Source organism: Heterodontus francisci, chromosome 7 (genome assembly GCF_036365525.1).
Source record: "Heterodontus francisci isolate sHetFra1 chromosome 7, sHetFra1.hap1, whole genome shotgun sequence".
Taxonomy (NCBI): Eukaryota; Metazoa; Chordata; class Chondrichthyes; order Heterodontiformes; family Heterodontidae; genus Heterodontus; species Heterodontus francisci.
Genome location: NC_090377.1, coordinates 4,564,348 through 4,586,152, shown reverse-complemented (window position 1 = coordinate 4,586,152; position 21,805 = coordinate 4,564,348). Strand labels below are relative to the sequence as shown.

Genomic DNA, 21,805 nt, shown 5'->3' with positions numbered 1-21,805 from the left:
ATTTTTAGGGACAAGGTGGATGAATCAACTAATCAGAATGAGCCAGCAGGGGTTTATCATGTCTAACAATCCTGGGTGAGGAAGTAAATAACATTGTAAATAAGGGCAACAAAAACAGAAAATGCTGGAAATACTCAGCAGGTCATGCAGCATTTGTGGAGAGAGAAACAGAGTTAACATTTCAGGTCAGTGACCTTTCATCAGAACCAAAAACCCAAGTTTGCTGGTGACACCAAATTAAGTGACATACTAAATCATGTAGATGGGAGCAGAAAGTTTAAAAGGGACCCTGATCGAGTAAGTGAGTGGACAAAACTGTGGTAGATAGAGTTCAATGTGGGGACATGTGAGGTCATCCACTTTAGACCTAAGAAAGAGAGAGCAGAGTATTTTCCAAATGGCAAGAAGTGAGGAACTGTGGAGAAGGAGAGAGATTTAGGGGCCCAAACACAGAAATCACTAAAAGCTAGTGGAATGTTGACCTTTATCTCAAGGGAGATGGAATATAAAGGGGAGGAAGTGATGTTACAGTTTATATAAAGCTCTGATCAGACCCCATCCAGAGTAACTGGGTTCAGTTCTGGGCCTCGCACCTCAGGAAGGAGATATTGGCCTTGAAGAGGAGGCAGCATAGATTCACCAGAATGATACTGGGGCAGAAAGGGTTAAATTATGAGGACTGGTTACACAGACTAGGCTTGAATTCCCTCTCGAGTATAGAAGATTAAGAGGTGATCTAATCGAGGTAGATCTCTGCACTCATCTAATTCTGGCCTCTTGCCCATCCCCGATTTTCATCACTCCCACACTGGCAGCTGCGCCCTCAGTTGTCTAGGACCCAAGCTCCAGAATTCCCTCTATAAATCTCTCTACCTCACTACCTCGCTTTCCTCCTTTAAGACACTCATTAAAATCTAACTCGTTGGCCAAGCCTTCAGGCATCTGACCTAAATCTCCTGATGTAGCTCGGAGATATATTTGGTTTTGTAACCCTTCTGTGAGGCACCCTGGGGCATTTTATTACATTAAAGGTGCTATATAAATATAAGTTGTTGTTGCTTTTATGGTTGTTAATAAGATGATTGAAGAAGTTCATTGGGTAGATGGAAAACAACTATTTCCTCTGGTGAGGGGGAGTCCAGAACAAGGGGGAAGAACCTTAAAATTAGAGCCAGGACCGTTCAGGGGTGATGTCAGGAAGAACATCTTCACGAAGAGGAGAGTAGGAATCTGGAACTCTCTCCCCCAAAAAGCTGTTGAGGCTGGGGGGGGGGGGTGCGGGGGGTGGTGGGGGGGGGGGGGGCTGGTCAACTAAAATTTTCAAAACTGAGACAGATGGACTTTTGTTGGGTAAAGGGATTAATGGTTCTGGATGCAAGGCAGGTGAATTAAATTAAGTTACAGATCAGCCATGATCTCATTGAATGGTGGAATAGGCTCGATGGGCTGAATGGTCTACTCCTGTTCCTATGTTCCTATACAGTAGCAAAGAAAGCACCAAACCCAGTACCTTAAACCAACAGAGAGAGGAATAACCCAGCAGAAAACAGGGAATACTCAATGTATTAAACCTGCAGAAACTCTTTGATAGTTATCAGAAAACATGGCATGCAATTTGTAATGGCTAAACTCTTACGTCTCTCTCCATCTCTCTCTCCCTTTTGTCCATCACTGCCTCTCTATCTATCTCTCTCTCTTTGTCTGTTTGACTGACTCTCCCTGCCTCTGTCTGTCTCTCTCTGCTCCTCTCTGTGTCTATGTCTCTCGTTGTCTTTCTCTTTCTCTCTTTGTCTGTCTGTGTCTCTCTGTCTCTCCCTTTGTCTCTTTATCTATCTTTCTGTCTTTCTCTCTGTCTCTCTCCCTCTGTCACTGTCGCTCTCCCTCCTTCTGATTCTCTTTTTTTTTGCTCTCTCGTTCTCCAACTCTCACACTGGGAAAATGAGAAAGCCGAGTGCATTGAAGGACAGATTGCAGTCCCCTCTTCCCTGATTACAGTAATAATACGTTGGCTCAAATTTTCAAATGGGTGTCACTTTTCAAACTGCGGCTCAGTGGATGTTGGGCTGTCTCACAGCTGGGAGCTGCATTTACAATTGCTCTGCCTTTGCTCTAGTCCGGGAGGAGTGATATATTCAGATCTTGGGGCAGTGGAATGATGTCTATTTAAAAAGGGCAGCCGGAGAGCTGGGAGAAGCAGATTGTTGAGAATAAGTCAGGCGCCTGAAGTCTATCTGATAGTCCATAATCTGCAGATTTTACCATCTTTCTAGCAGAAAAGTTTGGAAACTTTGTTTTATTAATTGCAATTTCGCAAATAAAAATATTTTTAAAGAAAAGAAAGAATATAAAGGGGCAATTTGAAAAGTTTTGGAAAACTTTTTTAAAAGTTTGCAAACAACTTTTTTTTTCACTCTCTCTCTCTGTTGAGAAGTGCCCCCGAGCCGAGCCTGTCCCGGGGAAGCTGCTGGCGATGTTGAGCTGTTTGGAGTTGCTGTTTGTTTTGTGTGTGGGTTTCTGGAGTCGATCGCAAGCCCTGGGTCCCATGGTGAATTGCCAGCCATGTGATGAGAAGTCTTCGTCCCTGTGCCAAGCTCACCCTGTGGGCTGTGAGCTGGTGAAGGAGCCGGGCTGTGGCTGTTGTCTAACCTGTGCCCTGGAAGAGGGTCAGAGCTGCGGAGTTTACACCGAAGTCTGCGCCCTGGGTTTGAAGTGTCTGCCCAAACCCGAGGAGGAGAAGCCGCTTCACGCCCTGCTTCACAGTCGCGGCATCTGCACCATCGCCAAGAGTTACCGTCAGAGCCAGGAGCAGGCGGCCGAGCCGGCAGGTGAGTAACTCGGAGCCGCTAAAGGCACATTCCCAACCCCCAGACTTCAGCTCACTTCATAGCCAGTTACCTAAAGCTGCTCGAAATCTCACTCCCACACTCTCTCTCTGTTATTGGCCAGCTCAGCATGCGGGCTTCAATATTAAAATAAACATGTGAAGGGAAGAAACGAGGGGATAGAGAGAGAGAGAGAGAGAGGAGACAGGGATAGAGATAGAGTCAGAGAGAGCAGAGAGAGAGAGACAGAGAGGAGATAGAAATAGATAGAGAGAGAGGAGACAGAGATAGAGACAGAGACAGGGATAGATAGAGACAGAGAGAGGAGAGAGAGATAGAGACAGAGATAGAGATAGAGACAGAGAGAAGAGATAGAGATAGATAGAGAGAGAGGAGACAGAGATAGAGACAGAGACAGGGATAGATAGAGACAGAGAGAGGAGAGAGAGATAGAGATAGAGACAGGGATAGATAGAAACAGAAAGAGGAGAGAGAGAGAGAAAGAGACAGAGTGGGAGACAGAGAGAGGGATAGAGACAAGAGAGGAGAGACAGAGTTAGAGATAGAGACAGGGATAGATAGAGACAGAGACAGAGAGAGGAGAGACAGGGATAGAGATAGAGACAGAGAGAGGAGAGGGACAGAGAGAGGAGACAGAGATAGAGATAGGGATAGAGACAGAGAGTGAGAGAGAGAGAGATAGAGAGAGACAGGGATAGAGACAGAGAGAGGAGAGAGGCAGAAAGAGAGAGACATGGATAGATAGAGACAGAGAGAGAGAGGAAAGACAGAGATAGAGAGAGACAGATAAAAGCATACAGAAACACAGGGATATAGGTAAAAACACACAGATAGGAATAGAGAGACAGACAATAGCAAAATAAGGAGAGAGAGAGAGAGAGAGAGAGAGATAAAAACAGAGACACAGGCAGAAACACACACAGAGTGAGGGAGAGAGAGAGAGACAGACTGAATGTAAGAGATAAAGAAAAAGAAAGGATATAGGGTGTGTGGCAGGGAAAAGCAGATAGCCACAGGAAAGGAGAGGGAGAGAGAGAGAGACAAAGTAAAACTAGGACAGACATAAGGGAGACAGACAGACAGAAAGAGAGAGACAGAGGCAGCAGCACAGGCAGAATCAGATATTTAGGGCAGACTGCGAAACAGGGAGAGAGAGAGAGAGAGAGAGAGAGAGAGAGAACACAGAACAACATCGAGAGAGAGATCTGGGAAGGTGAGGAGAGACAGATCTGTGTAGAGAGACCGATGTCCAGAGAGTGGGCACCAGTCCAGAGAGTCAGAACCTGGCCAGAGAGTGGGCACCAGTCCAGAGAGAGGGCACCTGTCCAGAGAGTCAGCACCTGGCCAGAGAGTGGACACCTGTCCAGAGAGAGGGCACCTGTCCAGAGAGAGGGCACCTGTCCAGAGAGTCAGCACCTGGCCAGAGAGTGGACACCTGTCCAGAGAGAGGGCACCTGTCCAGAGAGTCAGCACCTGTCCAGAGAGAGGGCACCAGTCCAGAGAGTGATCACCTGGCCAGAGAGAGGGCACCTGTCCAGAGAGTCAGCACCTGGCCAGAGAGTGGACACCTGTCCAGAGAGAGGGCACCTGTCCAGAGAGAGGGCACCTGTCCAGAGAGTCAGCACCTGGCCAGAGAGTGGGCACCTGTCCAGAGAGAGGGCACCTGTCCAGAGAGTCAGCACCTGGCCAGAGAGTGGACACCTGTCCAGAGAGAGGGCACCAGTCCAGAGAGTGATCACCTGGCCAGAGAGTGGACACCTGTCCAGAGAGAGGGCACCTGTCCAGAGAGTCAGCACCTGTCCAGAGAGTCAGCACCTGTCCAGAGAGTCAGCACCTGGCCAGAGAGTGGGCACCAGTCCAGAGAGTGATCACCTGGCCAGAGAGTGGACACCTGTCCAGAGAGAGGGCACCTGTCCAGAGAGTCAGCACCTGTCCAGAGAGTCAGCACCTGGCCAGAGAGTGGGCACCAGTCCAGAGAGTCAGCACCTGTCCAGAGAGAGGGCACCAATCCAGAGAGTGATCACCTGGCCAGAGAGTGGACACCTGTCCAGAGAGAGGGCACCTGTCCAGAGAGTCAGCACCTGTCCAGAGAGTCAGCACCTGGCCAGAGAGTGGGCACCAGTCCAGAGAGAGGGCACCTGTCCAGAGAGTCAGCACCTGTCCAGAGAGAGGGCACCAGTCCAGAGAGTGATCACCTGGCCAGAGAGTGGTCACCTGTCCAGAGAGAGGGCACCTGTCCAGAGAGTCAGCACCTGTCCAGAGAGTCAGCACCTGGCCAGAGAGTGGGCACCAGTCCAGAGAGAGGGCACCTGTCCAGAGAGTCAGCACCTGTCCAGAGAGTCAGCACCTGGCCAGAGAGTGGGCACCAGTCCAGAGAGAGGGCACCTGTCCAGAGAGTCAGCACCTGTCCAGAGAGTCAGCACCTGGCCAGAGAGTGGGCACCAGTCCAGAGAGAGGGCACCTGTCCAGAGAGTCAGCACCTGTCCAGAGAGAGGGCACCAGTCCAGAGAGTGATCACCTGGCCAGAGAGTGGTCACCTGTCCAGAGAGAGGGCACCTGTCCAGAGAGTCAGCACCTGTCCAGAGAGTCAGCACCTGGCCAGAGAGTGGGCACCAGTCCAGAGAGAGGGCACCTGTCCAGAGAGAGGGCACCTGTCCAGAGAGTCAGCACCTGGCCAGAGAGTGGGCACCAGTCCAGAGAGTCAGCACCTGTCCAGAGAGTCAGCACCTGTCCAGAGAGTCAGCACCTGTCCAGAGAGTGGACACCTGTCCAGAGAGTCAGCACCTGTCCAGAGAGTCAGCACCTGGCCAGAGAGTGGGCACCAGTCCAGAGAGAGGGCACCTGTCCAGAGAGTCAGCACCTGTCCAGAGAGAGGGCACCTGTCCAGAGAGTCAGCACCTGGCCAGAGAGTGGGCACCAGTCCAGAGAGTCAGCACCTGTCCAGAGAGTGGACACCTGTCCAGAGAGTCAGCACCTGGCCAGAGTGGACACCTGTCCAGAGAGAGGGCACCTGTCCTGAGAGTGGACACCTGTCCAGAGAGTCAGCACCTGGCCAGAGAGTGGGCACCAGTCCAGAGAGAGGGCACCTGTCCAGAGAGTCAGCACCTGTCCAGAGAGAGGGCACCTGTCCAGAGAGTCAGCACCTGGCCAGAGAGTGGGCACCAGTCCAGAGAGTCAGCACCTGTCCAGAGAGTGGGCACCTGTCCAGAGAGTCAGCACCTGTCCAGAGAGTCAGCACCTGTCCAGAGAGTCAGCACCTGTCCAGAGAGAGGGCACCTGTCCAGAGAGTCAGCACCTGGCCAGAGAGTGGGCACCAGTCCTGAGAGTGGACACCTGTCCAGAGAGTCAGCACCTGTCCAGAGAGTCAGCACCTTGCCAGAGAGAGGGCACCAGTCCAGAGAGTCAGCACCTGTCCAGAGAGTGGGCACCTGTCCAGAGAGTCAGCACCTGTCCAGAGAGTGGGCACCAGTCCAGAGAGTCACCACCTGTCCAGAGAGAGGGCACCTGTCCAGAGAGTCAGCACCTGTCCAGAGCGTCAGCACCTGTCCAGAGAGAGGGCACCAGTCCAGAGAGTGGGCACCTGTCCAGAGAGAGGGCACCTGTCCAGAGAGTCAGCACCTGTCCAGAGAGGGCACCAGTCCAGAGAGTGAGCACCTGTCCGGAGAGAGGGCACCAGTCCAGACAGTGGGCACCTGTCCAGAGAGTCAGCACCTGTCCAGAGAGTGGGCACCTGTCCAGAGAGTGGGCACCTGTCCAGAGAGTCAGCACCTGTCCAGAGAGTGGGCACCAGTCCAGAGAGAGGGCACCTGTCCAGAGAGAGGGCACCTGTCCAGAGAGTCAGCACCTGTCCAGAGAGTGGGCACCAGTCCAGAGAGAGGGCACCTGTCCAGAGAGTGGGCACCTGTCCAGAGAGTGGGCACCAGTCCAGAGAGAGGGCACCTGTCCAGAGAGTCAGCACCTGTCCAGAGAGTGGGCACCAGTCCAGAGAGTGGGCACCAGTCCAGAGAGTGGACACCTGTCCAGAGAGTGGACACCTGTCCAGAGAGTGGGCACCAGTCCAGAGAGTGGACACCAGTCCAGAGAGATGACACCTGTCCAGAGAGAGGGCACCTGTCCAGAGAGTGGGCACCAGCCCAGAGAGTGGACACCTGTCCAGAGAGCGGACACCGGTCCAGAGAGCGGACACCAGTCCAGTGGGCGGATACCAGTCCAGAGAGTGGACACCTGTCCAGAGAGTGGGCACCAGTCCAGAGAGTGGACACCAGTCCAGTGGGCGGATACCAGTCCAGAGAGTCAGCACCTGTCCAGAGAGTGGGCATCAGTCCAGAGAGTGGACACCTGTCCAGAGAGAGGGCACCTGTCCAGAGAGTCAGCACCTGTCCAGAGAGTGGGCACCAGTCCAGAGAGAGGGCACCTGTCCAGAGAGTGAGCACCAGTCCAGAGAGTCAGCACCTGTCCAGAGAGTGGGCACCAGTCCAGAGAGTGGGCACCAGTCCAGAGAGTGGGCACCTGTCCAGAGAGCAGACACCAGTCCAGAGAGTCAGCACCTGTCTAGAGAGTGGGCACCTGTCCAGAGAGTCAGCACCTGTCCAGAGAGTGGGCACCTGTCCAGAGAGTGGACACCAGTCCAGAGAGCGGACAACAGTCCAGAGAGTGGACACCTGTCCAGAGAGTGGGCACCTGTCCAGAGAGTCAGCACCTGTCCAGAGAGTCAGCACCTGTCCAGAGAGTGGGCACCTGTCCGGAGAGAGGGCACCTGTCCAGAGAGTCAGCACCTGTCCAGAGAGCGGACACCAGTCCAGAGAGTGGGCACCAGTCCAGTGGGCGGGTACCAGTCCAGAGAGCGGACACCAGTCCAGAGAGCGGACACCAGTCCAGAGAGTGGACACCAGTCCAGTGGGCGGATACCTGTCCAGAGAGTCAGCACCTGTCCAGAGAGTGGACACCAGTCCAGAGAGCGGACACCAGTCCAGAGAGCGGACACCAGTCCAGAGAGCGGACACCAGTCCAGAGAGCGGACACCTGTCCAGAGAGCGGACACCAGTCCAGTGGGCGGACACCTGTCCAGAGAGCGGACACCAGTCCAGAGAGCGGACACCAGTCCAGAGAGCGGACACCAGTCACGAGAGTGGACACCAGTCCAGTGGGCGGACACCAGTCCAGAGAGCGGACACCAGTCCAGAGAGGGGACACCAGTCCAGTGGGCGGACACCAGTCCAGAGAGCGGACACCAGTCCAGAGAGTGGACACCAGTCCAGAGAGCGGACACCAGTCCAGAGAGGGGACACCAGTCCAGAGAGCGGACACCAGTCCAGAGAGTGGACACCAGTCCAGTGGGCGGACACCAGTCCAGAGAGCGGACACCAGTCCAGAGAGCGGACACCAGTCCAGAGAGTGGACACCAGTCCAGAGAGCGGACACCAGTCCAGAGAGTGGACACCAGTCCAGTGGGCGGACACCAGTCCAGAGAGCGGACACCTGTCCAGAGAGTCAGCACCTGTCCAGAGAGCGGACACCAGTCCAGAGAGCGGACACCTGTCCAGAGAGCGGACACCTGTCCAGAGAGCGGACACCAGTCCAGTGGGCGGATATCAGTCCAGAGAGCGGACACCAGTCCAGTGGGCGGATACAAGTCCAGTGTGCGGAAATCTGTCCAGAGAGCGGACACCAGTCCAGAGAGCGGACACCAGTCCAGTGGGCAGATACAAGTCCAGTGGGCGGAAACCTGTCCAGAGAGCGGACACCAGTCCAGAGAGTGGACACCTGTCCAGAGAGCGGACACCAGTCCAGTGGGCAGATACAAGTCCAGTGGGCGGAAACCTGTCCAGAGAGCGGACACCAGTCCAGAGAGCGGACACCTGTCCAGAGAGCGGACACCAGTCCAGAGAGCGGACACCAGTCCAGAGAGCGGACACCAGTCCAGTGGGCGGACACCATTCCAGAGAGCGGACACCAGTCCAGTGGGCGGACACCTGTCCAGAGAGCGGACACCAGTCCAGTGGGCGGATATCAGTCCAGAGAGCGGACACCATTCCAGAGAGCGGACACCAGTCCAGTGGGCGGACACCAGTCCAGAGAGCGGACACCAGTCCAGTGGGCGGATATCAGTCCAGAGAGCGGACACCTGTCCAGAGAGCGGACACCATTCCAGAGAGCGGACACCAGTCCAGTGGGCGGATATCAGTCCAGAGAGTGGACACCTGTCCAGTGGGCGGACACCAGTCCAGAGAGTGGACACCAGTCCAGTGGGCGGACACCAGTCCAGTGGGCGGACACCAGTCCTGTGGGCGGACACCAGTCCAGAGAGCGGACACCAGTCCAGTGGGCGGACACCAGTCCTGTGGGCGGACACCAGTCCAGAGAGCGGACACCAGTCCAGAGAGCGGACACCTGTCCAGTGGGCGGAAACCTGTCCAGAGAGCGGACACCAGTCCAGTGGGCGGACACCAGTCCAGAGAGCGGACACCAGTCCAGTGGGCGGACACCAGTCCAGAGAGCTGACACCAGTCCAGAGAGCGGACACCTGTCCAGTGGGCGGAAACCTGTCCAGAGAGCGGACACCAGTCCAGAGAGCGGACACCAGTCCAGAGAGCGGACACCATTCCAGAGAGCGGACACCAGTCCAGTGGGCGGATATCAGTCCAGAGAGCGGACACCAGTCCAGTGGGCGGACACCAGTCCAGAGAGCGGACACCATTCCAGAGAGCGGACACCAGTCCAGTGGGCGGACACCAGTCCAGAGAGCGGATACCTGTCCAGGGAGCGGACACCAGTCCAGAGAGCGGACACCATTCCAGAGAGCGAACACCAGTCCAGTGGGCGGACACCATTCCAGAGAGCGGACACCAGTCCAGAGAGCGGACACCTGTCCAGTGGGCGGAAACCTGTCCAGAGAGCGGACACCAGTCCAGTGGGCGGACACCATTCCAGAGAGCGGACACCATTCCAGAGAGCGGACACCATTCCAGAGAGCGGACACCATTCCAGAGAGCGGACACCATTCCAGAGAGCGGACACCATTCCAGAGAGCGGACACCAGTCCAGTGGGCGGATATCAGTCCAGAGAGCGGACACCAGTCCAGTGGGCGGACACCAGTCCAGAGAGCGGACACCAGTCCAGTGGGCGGACACCAGTCCAGTGGGCGGACACCATTCCAGAGAGCGGACACCATTCCAGAGAGCGGACACCATTCCAGAGAGCGGACACCATTCCAGAGAGCGGACACCATTCCAGAGAGCGGACACCATTCCAGAGAGCGGACACCAGTCCAGTGGGCGGATATCAGTCCAGAGAGCGGACACCTGTCCAGAGAGCGGACACCAGTCCAGAGAGCGGACACCTGTCCAGAGAGCAGACACCAGTCCAGAGAGCGGACACCTGTCCAGAGAGCGGACACCAGTCCAGAGAGCGGACACCAGTCCAGAGAGCGGACACCTGTCCAGAGAGTGGACACCAGTCCAGTGGGCGGACACCAGTCCAGAGAGCGGACACCAGTCCAGTGGGCGGACACCAGTCCTGTGGGCGGACACCAGTCCAGAGAGCGGACACCTGTCCAGTGGGCGGAAACCTGTCCAGAGAGCGGACACCTGTCCAGAGAGCGGACACAAGTCCAGAGAGCGGACACCTGTCCAGTGGGCGGAAACCTGTCCAGAGAGTGGACACCAGTCCAGTTGGCGGACACCAGTCCAGTGGGCGGACACCAGTCCAGAGAGCGGACACCAGTCCAGTGGGCGGACACCAGTCCAGAGAGCGGACACCAGTCCAGTGGGCGGACACCAGTCCTGTGGGCGGACACCAGTCCAGAGAGCGGACACCAGTCCAGAGAGCGGACACCTGTCCAGTGGGCGGAAACCTGTCCAGAGAGCGGACACCTGTCCAGAGAGCGGACACCTGTCCAGAGAGCGGACACCAGTCCAGAGAGCGGACACCAGTCCAGAGAGCGGACACCATTCCAGAGAGCGGACACCAGTCCAGAGAGCGGACACCATTCCAGAGAGCGGACACCAGTCCAGAGAGCGGACACCAGTCCAGAGAGCGGACACCAGTCCAGAGAGCGGACACCATTCCAGAGAGCGGACACCAGTCCAGTGGGCGGATATCAGTCCAGAGAGCGGACACCAGTCCAGTGGGCGGACACCAGTCCAGAGAGCGGACTGCATTCCAGAGAGCGGACACCAGTCCAGTGGGCGGACACCAGTCCAGAGAGCGGATACCTGTCCAGTGGGCGGACACCAGTCCAGAGAGCGGATACCTGTCCAGGGAGCGGACACCAGTCCAGAGAGTGGACACCATTCCAGAGAGCGGACACCATTCCAGAGAGCGGACACCATTCCGGAGAGCGGACACCAGTCCAGTGGGCGGACACCAGTCCAGTGGGCGGACACCTGTCCAGAGAGCGGACACCATTCCAGAGAGCGGACACCATTCCAGAGAGCGGACACCAGTCCAGTGGGCGGATATCAGTCCAGAGAGCGGACACCTGTCCAGAGAGCGGACACCAGTCCAGAGAGCGGACACCTGTCCAGAGAGCGGACACCAGTCCAGAGAGCGGACACCTGTCCAGAGAGCGGACACCAGTCCAGAGAGCGGACACCAGTCCAGAGAGCGGACACCAGTCCAGAGAGCGGACACCTGTCCAGAGAGTGGACACCAGTCCAGTGGGCGGACACCAGTCCAGAGAGCGGACACCAGTCCAGTGGGCGGACACCAGTCCTGTGGGCGGACACCAGTCCAGAGAGCGGACACCAGTCCAGAGAGCGGACACCTGTCCAGTGGGCGGACACAAGTCCAGAGAGCGGACACCTGTCCAGTGGGCGGAAACCTGTCCAGAGAGTGGACACCAGTCCAGTTGGCGGACACCAGTCCAGTGGGCGGACACCAGTCCAGAGAGCGGACACCAGTCCAGTGGGCGGACACCAGTCCAGAGAGCGGACACCAGTCCAGTGGGCGGACACCAGTCCAGAGAGCGGACACCAGTCCAGAGAGCGGACACCAGTCCAGAGAGCGGACACCATTCCAGAGAGCGGACACCAGTCCAGTGGGCGGATATCAGTCCAGAGAGCGGACACCAGTCCAGTGGGCGGACACCAGTCCAGAGAGCGGACACCATTCCAGAGAGCGGACACCAGTCCAGTGGGCGGACACCAGTCCAGAGAGCGGATACCTGTCCAGGGAGCGGACACCAGTCCAGAGAGTGGACACCATTCCAGAGAGCGGACACCATTCCAGAGAGCGGACACCATTCCGGAGAGCGGACACCAGTCCAGTGGGCGGACACCAGTCCAGTGGGCGGACACCTGTCCAGAGAGCGGACACCATTCCAGAGAGCGGACACCATTCCAGAGAGCGGACACCTGTCCAGAGAGCGGACACAAGTCCAGAGAGCGGACACCTGTCCAGTGGGCGGAAACCTGTCCAGAGAGTGGACACCAGTCCAGTTGGCGGACACCAGTCCAGTGGGCGGACACCAGTCCAGAGAGCGGACACCAGTCCAGTGGGCGGACACCAGTCCAGAGAGCGGACACCAGTCCAGTGGGCGGACACCAGTCCTGTGGGCGGACACCAGTCCAGAGAGCGGACACCAGTCCAGAGAGCGGACACCTGTCCAGTGGGCGGAAACCTGTCCAGAGAGCGGACACCTGTCCAGAGAGCGGACACCTGTCCAGAGAGCGGACACCAGTCCAGAGAGCGGACACCAGTCCAGAGAGCGGACACCATTCCAGAGAGCGGACACCAGTCCAGTGGGCGGATATCAGTCCAGAGAGCGGACACCAGTCCAGTGGGCGGACACCAGTCCAGAGAGCGGACACCATTCCAGAGAGCGGACACCAGTCCAGTGGGCGGACACCAGTCCAGAGAGCGGATACCTGTCCAGGGAGCGGACACCAGTCCAGAGAGTGGACACCATTCCAGAGAGCGGACACCATTCCAGAGAGCGGACACCATTCCGGAGAGCGGACACCAGTCCAGTGGGCGGACACCAGTCCAGTGGGCGGACACCTGTCCAGAGAGCGGACACCAGTCCAGTGGGCGGATATCAGTCCAGAGAGCGGACACCTGTCCAGAGAGCGGACACCAGTCCAGAGAGCGGACACCTGTCCAGAGAGCGGACACCAGTCCAGAGAGCGGACACCTGTCCAGAGAGTGGACACCAGTCCAGAGAGCGGACACCTGTCCAGAGAGCGGATACCTGTCCAGAGAGCGGACACCAGTCCAGTGGGCGGACACCATTCCAGAGAGCGGACACCAGTCCAGAGAGCGGACACCAGTCCAGAGAGCGGACACCAGTCCAGTGGGCGGACACCAGTCCAGAGAGCGGACACCAGTCCAGTGGGCGGACACCAGTCCAGAGAGCGGACACCTGTCCAGAGAGCGGACACCAGTCCAGTGGGCGGACACCAGTCCAGAGAGCGGACACCAGTCCAGAGAGCGGACACCAGTCCAGAGAGCGGACACCTGTCCAGAGAGTGGACACCAGTCCAGAGAGAGACTTGGTTGTAGTTTGCATTGAGAGCTGGCTGTGATTGGTTCCAGGGTTACATTGGCACTTCATGTCAGGAGCAGAATCCTGAGCCACAGCAGATAGGTTTTGGGAGCTGGCGGGGGAGGGGGGGTCCCTGTCTCTGGGGGTGGGAGGTCCCTGTCTCTGTCTCTGGGGGTGGGAGGTCCCTGTCTCTGTCTCTGGGGGTGGGGGGGGTCCCTGTCTCTATCTCTGGGGTACGGGAGCTGGATTTTGGTTTGGGAAATGAGTGACTGAAACCTAACCGAGACAGTTCAGGTCGAACGGGAGAAACAGAGCAAGCGAGAGAGGAGCACAGAGAGTGAGGGAGATACAGATGGAAGTCAGTTACAAATATACCTGTCTCAAGAAGCTTTCATATGGGGAAAATTTTCCTGTGAAATGGTAATGTTAAGGCTGCTCGGGTGCTCAGTGAGATGTTCGACAGTCTGCAATATTAACCAGCTAAGGACCACAGTAAATCTATCGGAAGAATTTTCATGTTCCGTTCATTGGCAATGCCCAGCTGTGCTCTCCGCCCTACCAGCTGTTTTACCCCCTCTCCAACTTCTCCACCCTGCCAGCTGTTTCACCCCCTCTTCAACTTCCCCACCCTACCAGCTGTTTCACCCCCTCTCCAACATCCCCACCCGACCAGCTGTTTCACCCCCTCTCCAACATCTCCACCCGACCAGCTGTTTCACCCCCTCTCCAACATCTCCACCCGACCAGCTGTTTCACCCCCTCTTCAACTTCCCCACCCTACCAGCTGTTTCACCCCCTCTCCAACATCCCCACCCGACCAGCTGTTTCACCCCCTCTCCAACATCTCCACCCGACCAGCTGTTTCACCCCCTCTCCAACATCTCCACCCGACCAGCTGTTTCACCCCCTCTCCAACATCTCCACCCGACCAGCTGTTTCACCCCCTCTCCAACATCTCCACCCGACCAGCTGTTTCACCCCCTCTTCAACTTCTCCACCCTACCAGCTGTTTCACCCCCTCTCCAACATCTCCACCCGACCAGCTGTTTCACCCCCTCTTCAACTTCCCCACCCTACCAGCTGTTTCACCCCCTCTTCAACATCTCCACCCGACCAGCTGTTTCACCCCCTCTCCAACATCTCCACCCAACCAGCTGTTTCACCCCCTCTCCAACATCTCCACCCGACCAGCTGTTTCACCCCCTCTTCAACATCTCCACCCAACCAGCTGTTTCACCCCCTCTTCAACATCTCCACCCAACCAGCTGTTTCACCCCCTCTTCAACATCTCCACCCGACCAGCTGTTTCACCCCCTCTTCAACTTCCCCACCCTACCAGCTGTTTCACCCCCTCTCCAACATCTCCACCCAACCAGCTGTTTCACCCCCTCTCCAACATCTCCACCTGACCAGCTGTTTCACCCCCTCTCCAACTTCCCCACCCGACCAGCTGTTTCACCCCCTCTTCAACATCTCCACCCGACCAGCTGTTTCACCCCCTCTCCAACATCTCCACCCGACCAGCTGTTTCACCCCCTCTTCAACATCTCCACCCAACCAGCTGTTTCACCCCCTCTTCAACATCTCCACCCGACCAGCTGTTTCACCCCCTCTTCAACTTCCCCACCCTACCAGCTGTTTCACCCCCTCTCCAACATCTCCACCCGACCAGCTGTTTCACCCCCTCTCCAACATCTCCACCCGACCAGCTGTTTCACCCCCTCTCCAACTTCTCCACCCTACCAGCTGTTTCACCCCCTTCCAGCTGTGCTATCAGCCCCGACAGATGTTTCTGTCCCCTCTCCAGCTGCTGGAGCTGTATTGCAGCTGTTGGAGGGAGCTGAGACAGCTGTCTGTGCAAATCCCATGCAGGATTCCCTGGAATACCCATAAATTCTGCGATCAGCTGTTTGGCAAGAAATGAAGTCTTGATTCAAGGAGACGGTGGCTTAGCAGTGGGAATGCTGCTTTCTGGAGGCGGACCTGCATAAAGCAGATGAGGGGTGGGGAGCTATTCTGTCCAAACAGGTAAAAAGACTGTGAAACATCTCTCTGCAACAGCACTGACAATCTTACACAAACCACAATGTCTATCCAGGCAAGCACTTTACGCTAGTATGAAAAGGGAGAGCTGGGCAAAGATATCAGGATGAATGACAGACCTCCTCCTTTCCGATGTAAAACTCCGGATGCTGCCAGACCTGCGGTGTATTTCCAGCATTTTCTGTTTTTGTTACAAATTTCCAGCATCTGCAGTATTTTGCTTTTGTAATGCTCCAGAGACTTGAGAATAAAGATTTAGGGAGACACTCCCAGTGTCAATACTGAAGGAATGCTGTACTGTCGGAGGGTCAGTACTGAGGGAGTGCTGTACTGTGGGAGGGTCAGTACTGAGGGAGTGCTGCACAGTCAGAGGGTCAGTACTGAGGGAGTGCTGTACTGCCGGAGGGTCAGTACTGAGGGAGTGCTGTACTGCCGGAGGGACAGTACTGAGGGAGTGCTGCACTGTTGGAGGGTCAGTACTGAGGGAGTGCTGCACTGTCAGAGGGTTAGTACTGAGGGAGTGCTGCCATGTTGGAGGGTCAGTACTGAGGGAGCACTGCACTGTCGTAGGGTCATAACAGAGGGAGTGCTGTACTGCCGGAGGGTCAGTACTGAGGAAGTGCTGCACTGTCGGAGGGGCAGCACTGAGGGAGTGCTGCACTGCGGTAGGGTCAGTAGTGAGGGAGTGCTGCCATGTTGGAGGGTCAATACTGAGGGAGTGCTGCACTGTCGGAGGGTCAGTACTGAGGGAGTGCTGCACTGCCAGAGGGTCAGTACTGAGGGAGTGCTGCACTGTCAGAGGGTCAGTACTGAGGAAGTGCTGCACTGTCAGAGAGTCAGCACTGAGGGAGTGCTGCACTGTCGGAGGGTCAGTATTGAGGGAGTGCTGCACTGTCAGAGAGTCAGCACTGAGGGAGTGCTGCACTGTCGGAGAGTCAGCACGGAGGGAGTGCTGCACTGTCAGAGGGTCAGTACTGAGGGAGTGCTGCACTGTCAGAGGGTCAGTACTGAGGAAGTGCTGCACTGTCAGAGGGTCAGTACTGAGGGAGTGCTGCCATGTCGGAGGGTCAGTACTGAGGGAGTGCTGCACTGTCAGAGAGTCAGTACTGAGGGAGTGCTGCACTGTCAGAGGGTCAGTACTGAGGGAGTGCTGCACTGTCAGAGGGTCAGTACTGAGGAAGTGCTGCACTGTCAGAGGGTCAGTACTGAGGGAGTGCTGCCATGTCGGAGGGTCAGCACTGAGGGAGTGCTGCACTGTCAGAGAGTCAGTACTGAGGGAGTGCTGCACTGTCAGAGGGTCAGTACTGAGGGAGTGCTGCACTGTCAGAGGGTCAGTACTGAGGAAGTGCTGCACTGTCAGAGGGTCAGTACTGAGGGAGTGCTGCCATGTCGGAGGGTCAGTACTGAGGAAGTGCTGCACTGTCAGAGGGTCAGTACTGAGGGAGTGCTGCACTGTCGGAGGGTCAGTACTGAGGGAGTGCTGCACTGTCAGAGGGTCAGTACTGAGGGAGTGCTGCCATGTCAGAGGGTCAGTACTGAGGGAGTGCTGCACTGTCGGAGGTGAGATTTTTTGTCTGAGAGTTTAAACCAAGTCCCTGTCTGCCCTCTCAGGTGGATGTGAACAATCACATGGCACTATTGAAAGAGAGGGGAGTTCTCCCTGGTGTCCTGGCCAATATTTATCGCTCAATCAACAGCACTGATAATAGATTAACTGGTCATTATCACATTGCTGGTTATGGGATCTTGCTTTATGCAAATTGGCTGCTGCTTTTCCTACATTACAACACGACCACTCTTCAAAAGTACTTCATCGGCTGGAAAGCGCTTTGGGATGTCCTAGGTTCATGAAAGGCACTATAGAAATGCACGTTCTTTCTTTTTAATCTGTGACTGTGGATGTGTGGAAATACCTGTGGGGTTGGTGAGGGAGCTCTTTGGCAAAGGAAAGCATCACTCGAGATGCTCACAACTTCACTTCCCAATGGTGCAAATTCTGTAGGTTGTGTGCACCATAGCTCCATGTTATTTGCCCCTTCAAGTCAGACAGTGTAGAATCCCGCCTTTTCATGGAGTAGGCCGGGTCAGCAGATTCCATTCATGGAATAAACTTGTTAAATTGGTCGCTTGTGAAAGTTGCAGTGGGCCCCACAGCTAGCCATTCCTGGTGGAGACTGGAGACATGCCCCCTCTTTTAAAAGCTGCCTCTATCTCTTGTGATGACTCGGTGAGTCAGCGTACTGACCTGTTTGATCCGAATCCTCACAGTCTGGAGTTCACTGATGTTGACCTGGACAATAGCAGTGGGTCTCACAATTAGCCTTTACCCTTGGGTTATGAAAGGATAAAATTCACCAAAGTTCTCTCTTCTCACTGCCCTCCAGTGAGCCCTGCCGTGTAAGATCATGTTGGCTGTGAATCCACCCATGGTTCAATAGCCTGCCAACTCTCACCGTCCAGATCACAAGTGAAGAATGGCCAAGTACGTTTTGAAAAAAGAACAGTGAGGCATTTTATAGAGCAGTTCATTGTGTGGCTGAGGTCAAGGTGCATCATGTTGGGGTTCAGTCAGTGTAACTCTGCTGCTGCCCGTGAGGGACTGGGGAAACTGAACCTCACCAGCAAGTAGCATGGAAGATGAAGACAGGAGTCATAGAACATAGAACATAGAACAGTAGAGCACAGTACAGGCCCTTCGGCCCACGATGTTGTGCCGAACCTTTAACCTACTCGAAGCTAAAACTAACCAGCTAATAGAGTCATAGAGTTATAAAGCACAGAAACAGGCCCTTCGGCCCATCGTCTCCATGCTGGATATCAAGCACCTATCTATTCTAGTCCCATTTTACAGCACTTGGCACACAGTCTTCCATGCTATGGCATTTCAAGACCTTATCTAAATCGAAATATGGAATCTAAATAGAACAATAGAATTATTTGTTTGTTTTTATCAGCAACATTTTTCCAACATTAGGAAAATTGATGAGCACAAGGCACGGCTCCCTTAACATGAGAAATCCAGGTGGAAAAATCATTACAGATCATTCACTGTGTAACTGTACAGAGTCACTGTTTATTCAGGGTGAGGATCATTCACTGTGTAACTGTACAGAGTCACTGTTTATTCAGGGTGAGGATCATTCACTGTGTAACTGTACAGAGTCACTGTTTATTCAGGGTGAGGATCATTCACTGTGTAACTGTACAGAGTCTCTGTTTATTCAGGGTGAGGGTCACTCGCTGTGTAACTGTACAGAGTCACTGTTTATTCAGGGTGAGGATCATTCACTGTGTAACTGTAGAGAGTCACTGTTTATTCAGGGTGAGGGTCACTCACTGTGTAACTGTACAGAGTCACTGTTTATTCAGGGTGAGGATCATTCACTGTGTAACTGTACAGAGTCACTGTTTATTCAGGGTGAGGGTCACTCACTGTGTAACTGTACAGAGTCACTGTTTATTCAAGGTGAGGATCATTCACTGTGTAACTGTACAGAGTCACTGTTTATTCAGGGTGAGGGTCACTCGCTGTGTAACTGTACAGAGTCACTGTTTATTCAGGGTGAGGGTCACTCGCTGTGTAACTGTAGAGAGTCACTGTTTATTCAGGGTGAGGATCACTCACTGTGTAACTGTACAGAGTCACTGTTTATTCAGGGTGAGGGTCACTCACTGTGTAACTGTACGGAGTCACTGTTTATTCAGGGTGAGGATCACTCACTGTGTAACTGTACAGAGTCACTGTTTATTCAGGGTGAGGATCACTCACTGTGTAACTGTACAGAGTCACTGTTTATTCAGGGTGTGGGTCATTCACTGTGTAACTGTACAGAGTCACTGTTTATTCAGGGTGAGGATCACTCACTGTGTAACTGTACAGAGTCACTGTTTATTCAGGGTGTGGGTCATTCACTGTGTAACTGTACAGAGTCACTGTTTATTCAGGGTGTGGGTCATTCACTGTGTAACTGTACAGAGTCACTGTTTATTCAGGGTGAGGGTCACTCACTGTGTAACTGTACAGAGTCACTGTTTATTCAGGGTGAGGATCACTCACTGTGTAACTGTACAGAGTCACTGTTTATTCAGGGTGTGGGTCATTCACTGTGTAACTGTACAGAGTCACTGTTTATTCAGGGTGAGGATCACTCACTGTGTAACTGTACAGAGTCACTGTTTATTCAGGGTGTGGGTCATTCACTGTGTAACTGTACAGAGTCACTGTTTATTCAGGGTGTGGGTCATTCACTGTGTAACTGTACAGAGTCACTGTTTATTCAGGGTGTGGGTCATTCACTGTGTAACTGTACAGAGTCACTGTTTATTCAGGGTGAGGATCACTCACTGTGTAACTGTACAGAGTCACTGTTTACTCAGGGTGTGGGTCATTCACTGTGTAACTGTACAGAGTCACTGTTTATTCAGGGTGAGGGTCACTCGCTGTGTAACTGTAGAGAGTCACTGTTTATTCAGGGTGAGGATCACTCACTGTGTAACTGTACAGAGTCACTGTTTATTCAGGGTGAGGGTCACTCACTGTGTAACTGTACGGAGTCACTGTTTATTCAGGGTGAGGATCACTCACTGTGTAACTGTACAGAGTCACTGTTTATTCAGGGTGAGGGTCACTCACTGTGTAACTGTACAGAGTCACTGTTTATTCAGGGTGAGGATCATTCACTGTGTAACTGTAGAGAGTCACTGTTTATTCAGGGTGAGGGTCACTCACTGTGTAACTGTACAGAGTCACTGTTTATTCAGGGTGAGGATCATTCACTGTGTAACTGTACAGAGTCACTGTTTATTCAGGGTGAGGGTCACTCACTGTGTAACTGTACAGAGTCACTGTTTATTCAAGGTGAGGATCATTCACTGTGTAACTGTACAGAGTCACTGTTTATTCAGGGTGAGGGTCACTCACTGTGTAACTGTACAGAGTCACTGTTTATTCAGGGTGAGGATCATTCACTGTGTAACTGTAGAGAGTCACTGTTTATTCAGGGTGAGGGTCACTCACTGTGTAACTGTACAGAGTCACTGTTTATTCAGGGTGAGGATCATTCACTGTGTAACTGTACAGAGTCACTGTTTATTCTGGGTGAGGGTCACTCGCTGTGTAACTGTACAGAGTCACCGTTTATTCTGGGTGAGGGTCACTCGCTGTGTAACTGTACAGAGTCACTGTTTATTCAGGGTGAGGATCACTCACTGTGTAACTGTACAGAGTCACTGTTTATTCAGGGTGAGGGTCACTCGCTGTGTAACTGTACAGAGTCACTGTTTATTCAGGGTGAGGGTCACTCACGGTGTAACTGGACAGAGTCACTGTTTATTCAGGGTGAGGGTCACTCGCTGTGTAACTGTAGAGAGTCACTGTTTATTCAGGGTGAGGATCACTCACTGTGTAACTGTACAGAGTCACTGTTTATTCAGGGTGAGGGTCACTCACTGTGTAACTGTACGGAGTCACTGTTTATTCAGGGTGAGGATCACTCACTGTGTAACTGTACAGAGTCACTGTTTATTCAGGGTGAGGATCACTCACTGTGTAACTGTACAGAGTCACTGTTTATTCAGGGTGTGGGTCATTCACTGTGTAACTGTACAGAGTCACTGTTTATTCAGGGTGAGGATCACTCACTGTGTAACTGTACAGAGTCACTGTTTATTCAGGGTGTGGGTCATTCACTGTGTAACTGTACAGAGTCACTGTTTATTCAGGGTGTGGGTCATTCACTGTGTAACTGTACAGAGTCACTGTTTATTCAGGGTGAGGGTCACTCACTGTGTAACTGTACAGAGTCACTGTTTATTCAGGGTGAGGATCACTCACTGTGTAACTGTACAGAGTCACTGTTTATTCAGGGTGTGGGTCATTCACTGTGTAACTGTACAGAGTCACTGTTTATTCAGGGTGAGGATCACTCACTGTGTAACTGTACAGAGTCACTGTTTATTCAGGGTGTGGGTCATTCACTGTGTAACTGTACAGAGTCACTGTTTATTCAGGGTGTGGGTCATTCACTGTGTAACTGTACAGAGTCACTGTTTATTCAGGGTGTGGGTCATTCACTGTGTAACTGTACAGAGTCACTGTTTATTCAGGGTGAGGATCACTCACTGTGTAACTGTACAGAGTCACTGTTTACTCAGGGTGTGGGTCATTCACTGTGTAACTGTACAGAGTCACTGTTTATTCAGGGTGAGGGTCACTCGCTGTGTAACTGTAGAGAGTCACTGTTTATTCAGGGTGAGGATCACTCACTGTGTAACTGTACAGAGTCACTGTTTATTCAGGGTGAGGGTCACTCACTGTGTAACTGTACGGAGTCACTGTTTATTCAGGGTGAGGATCACTCACTGTGTAACTGTACGGAGTCACTGTTTATTCAGGGTGAGGATCACTCACTGTGTAACTGTACAGAGTCACTGTTT

The 21,805-nt window shown here is 53.9% G+C and overlaps 2 protein-coding genes across 2 annotated transcripts in view; one reads left to right on the top strand and one right to left on the bottom strand.

Annotated features, from left to right (window-relative positions):
* Window positions 1-21,805, bottom strand: part of LOC137371815 (SPRY domain-containing protein 3-like) — a 1,004,091-nt gene that overhangs the window by 932,396 nt on the left and 49,890 nt on the right. The gene's annotated exons all lie outside the window — the stretch shown is intronic.
* LOC137371817 (insulin-like growth factor-binding protein 5) overlaps window positions 2,215-21,805 on the top strand; it is a 72,647-nt gene continuing 53,056 nt past the window's right edge. The window contains exon 1 of the mRNA XM_068034708.1: window positions 2,215-2,825. Coding sequence (XP_067890809.1) covers window positions 2,471-2,825 — 355 coding nt within the window. The 5' untranslated portion in view covers window positions 2,215-2,470. The remainder of the gene's footprint in view (window positions 2,826-21,805) is intronic.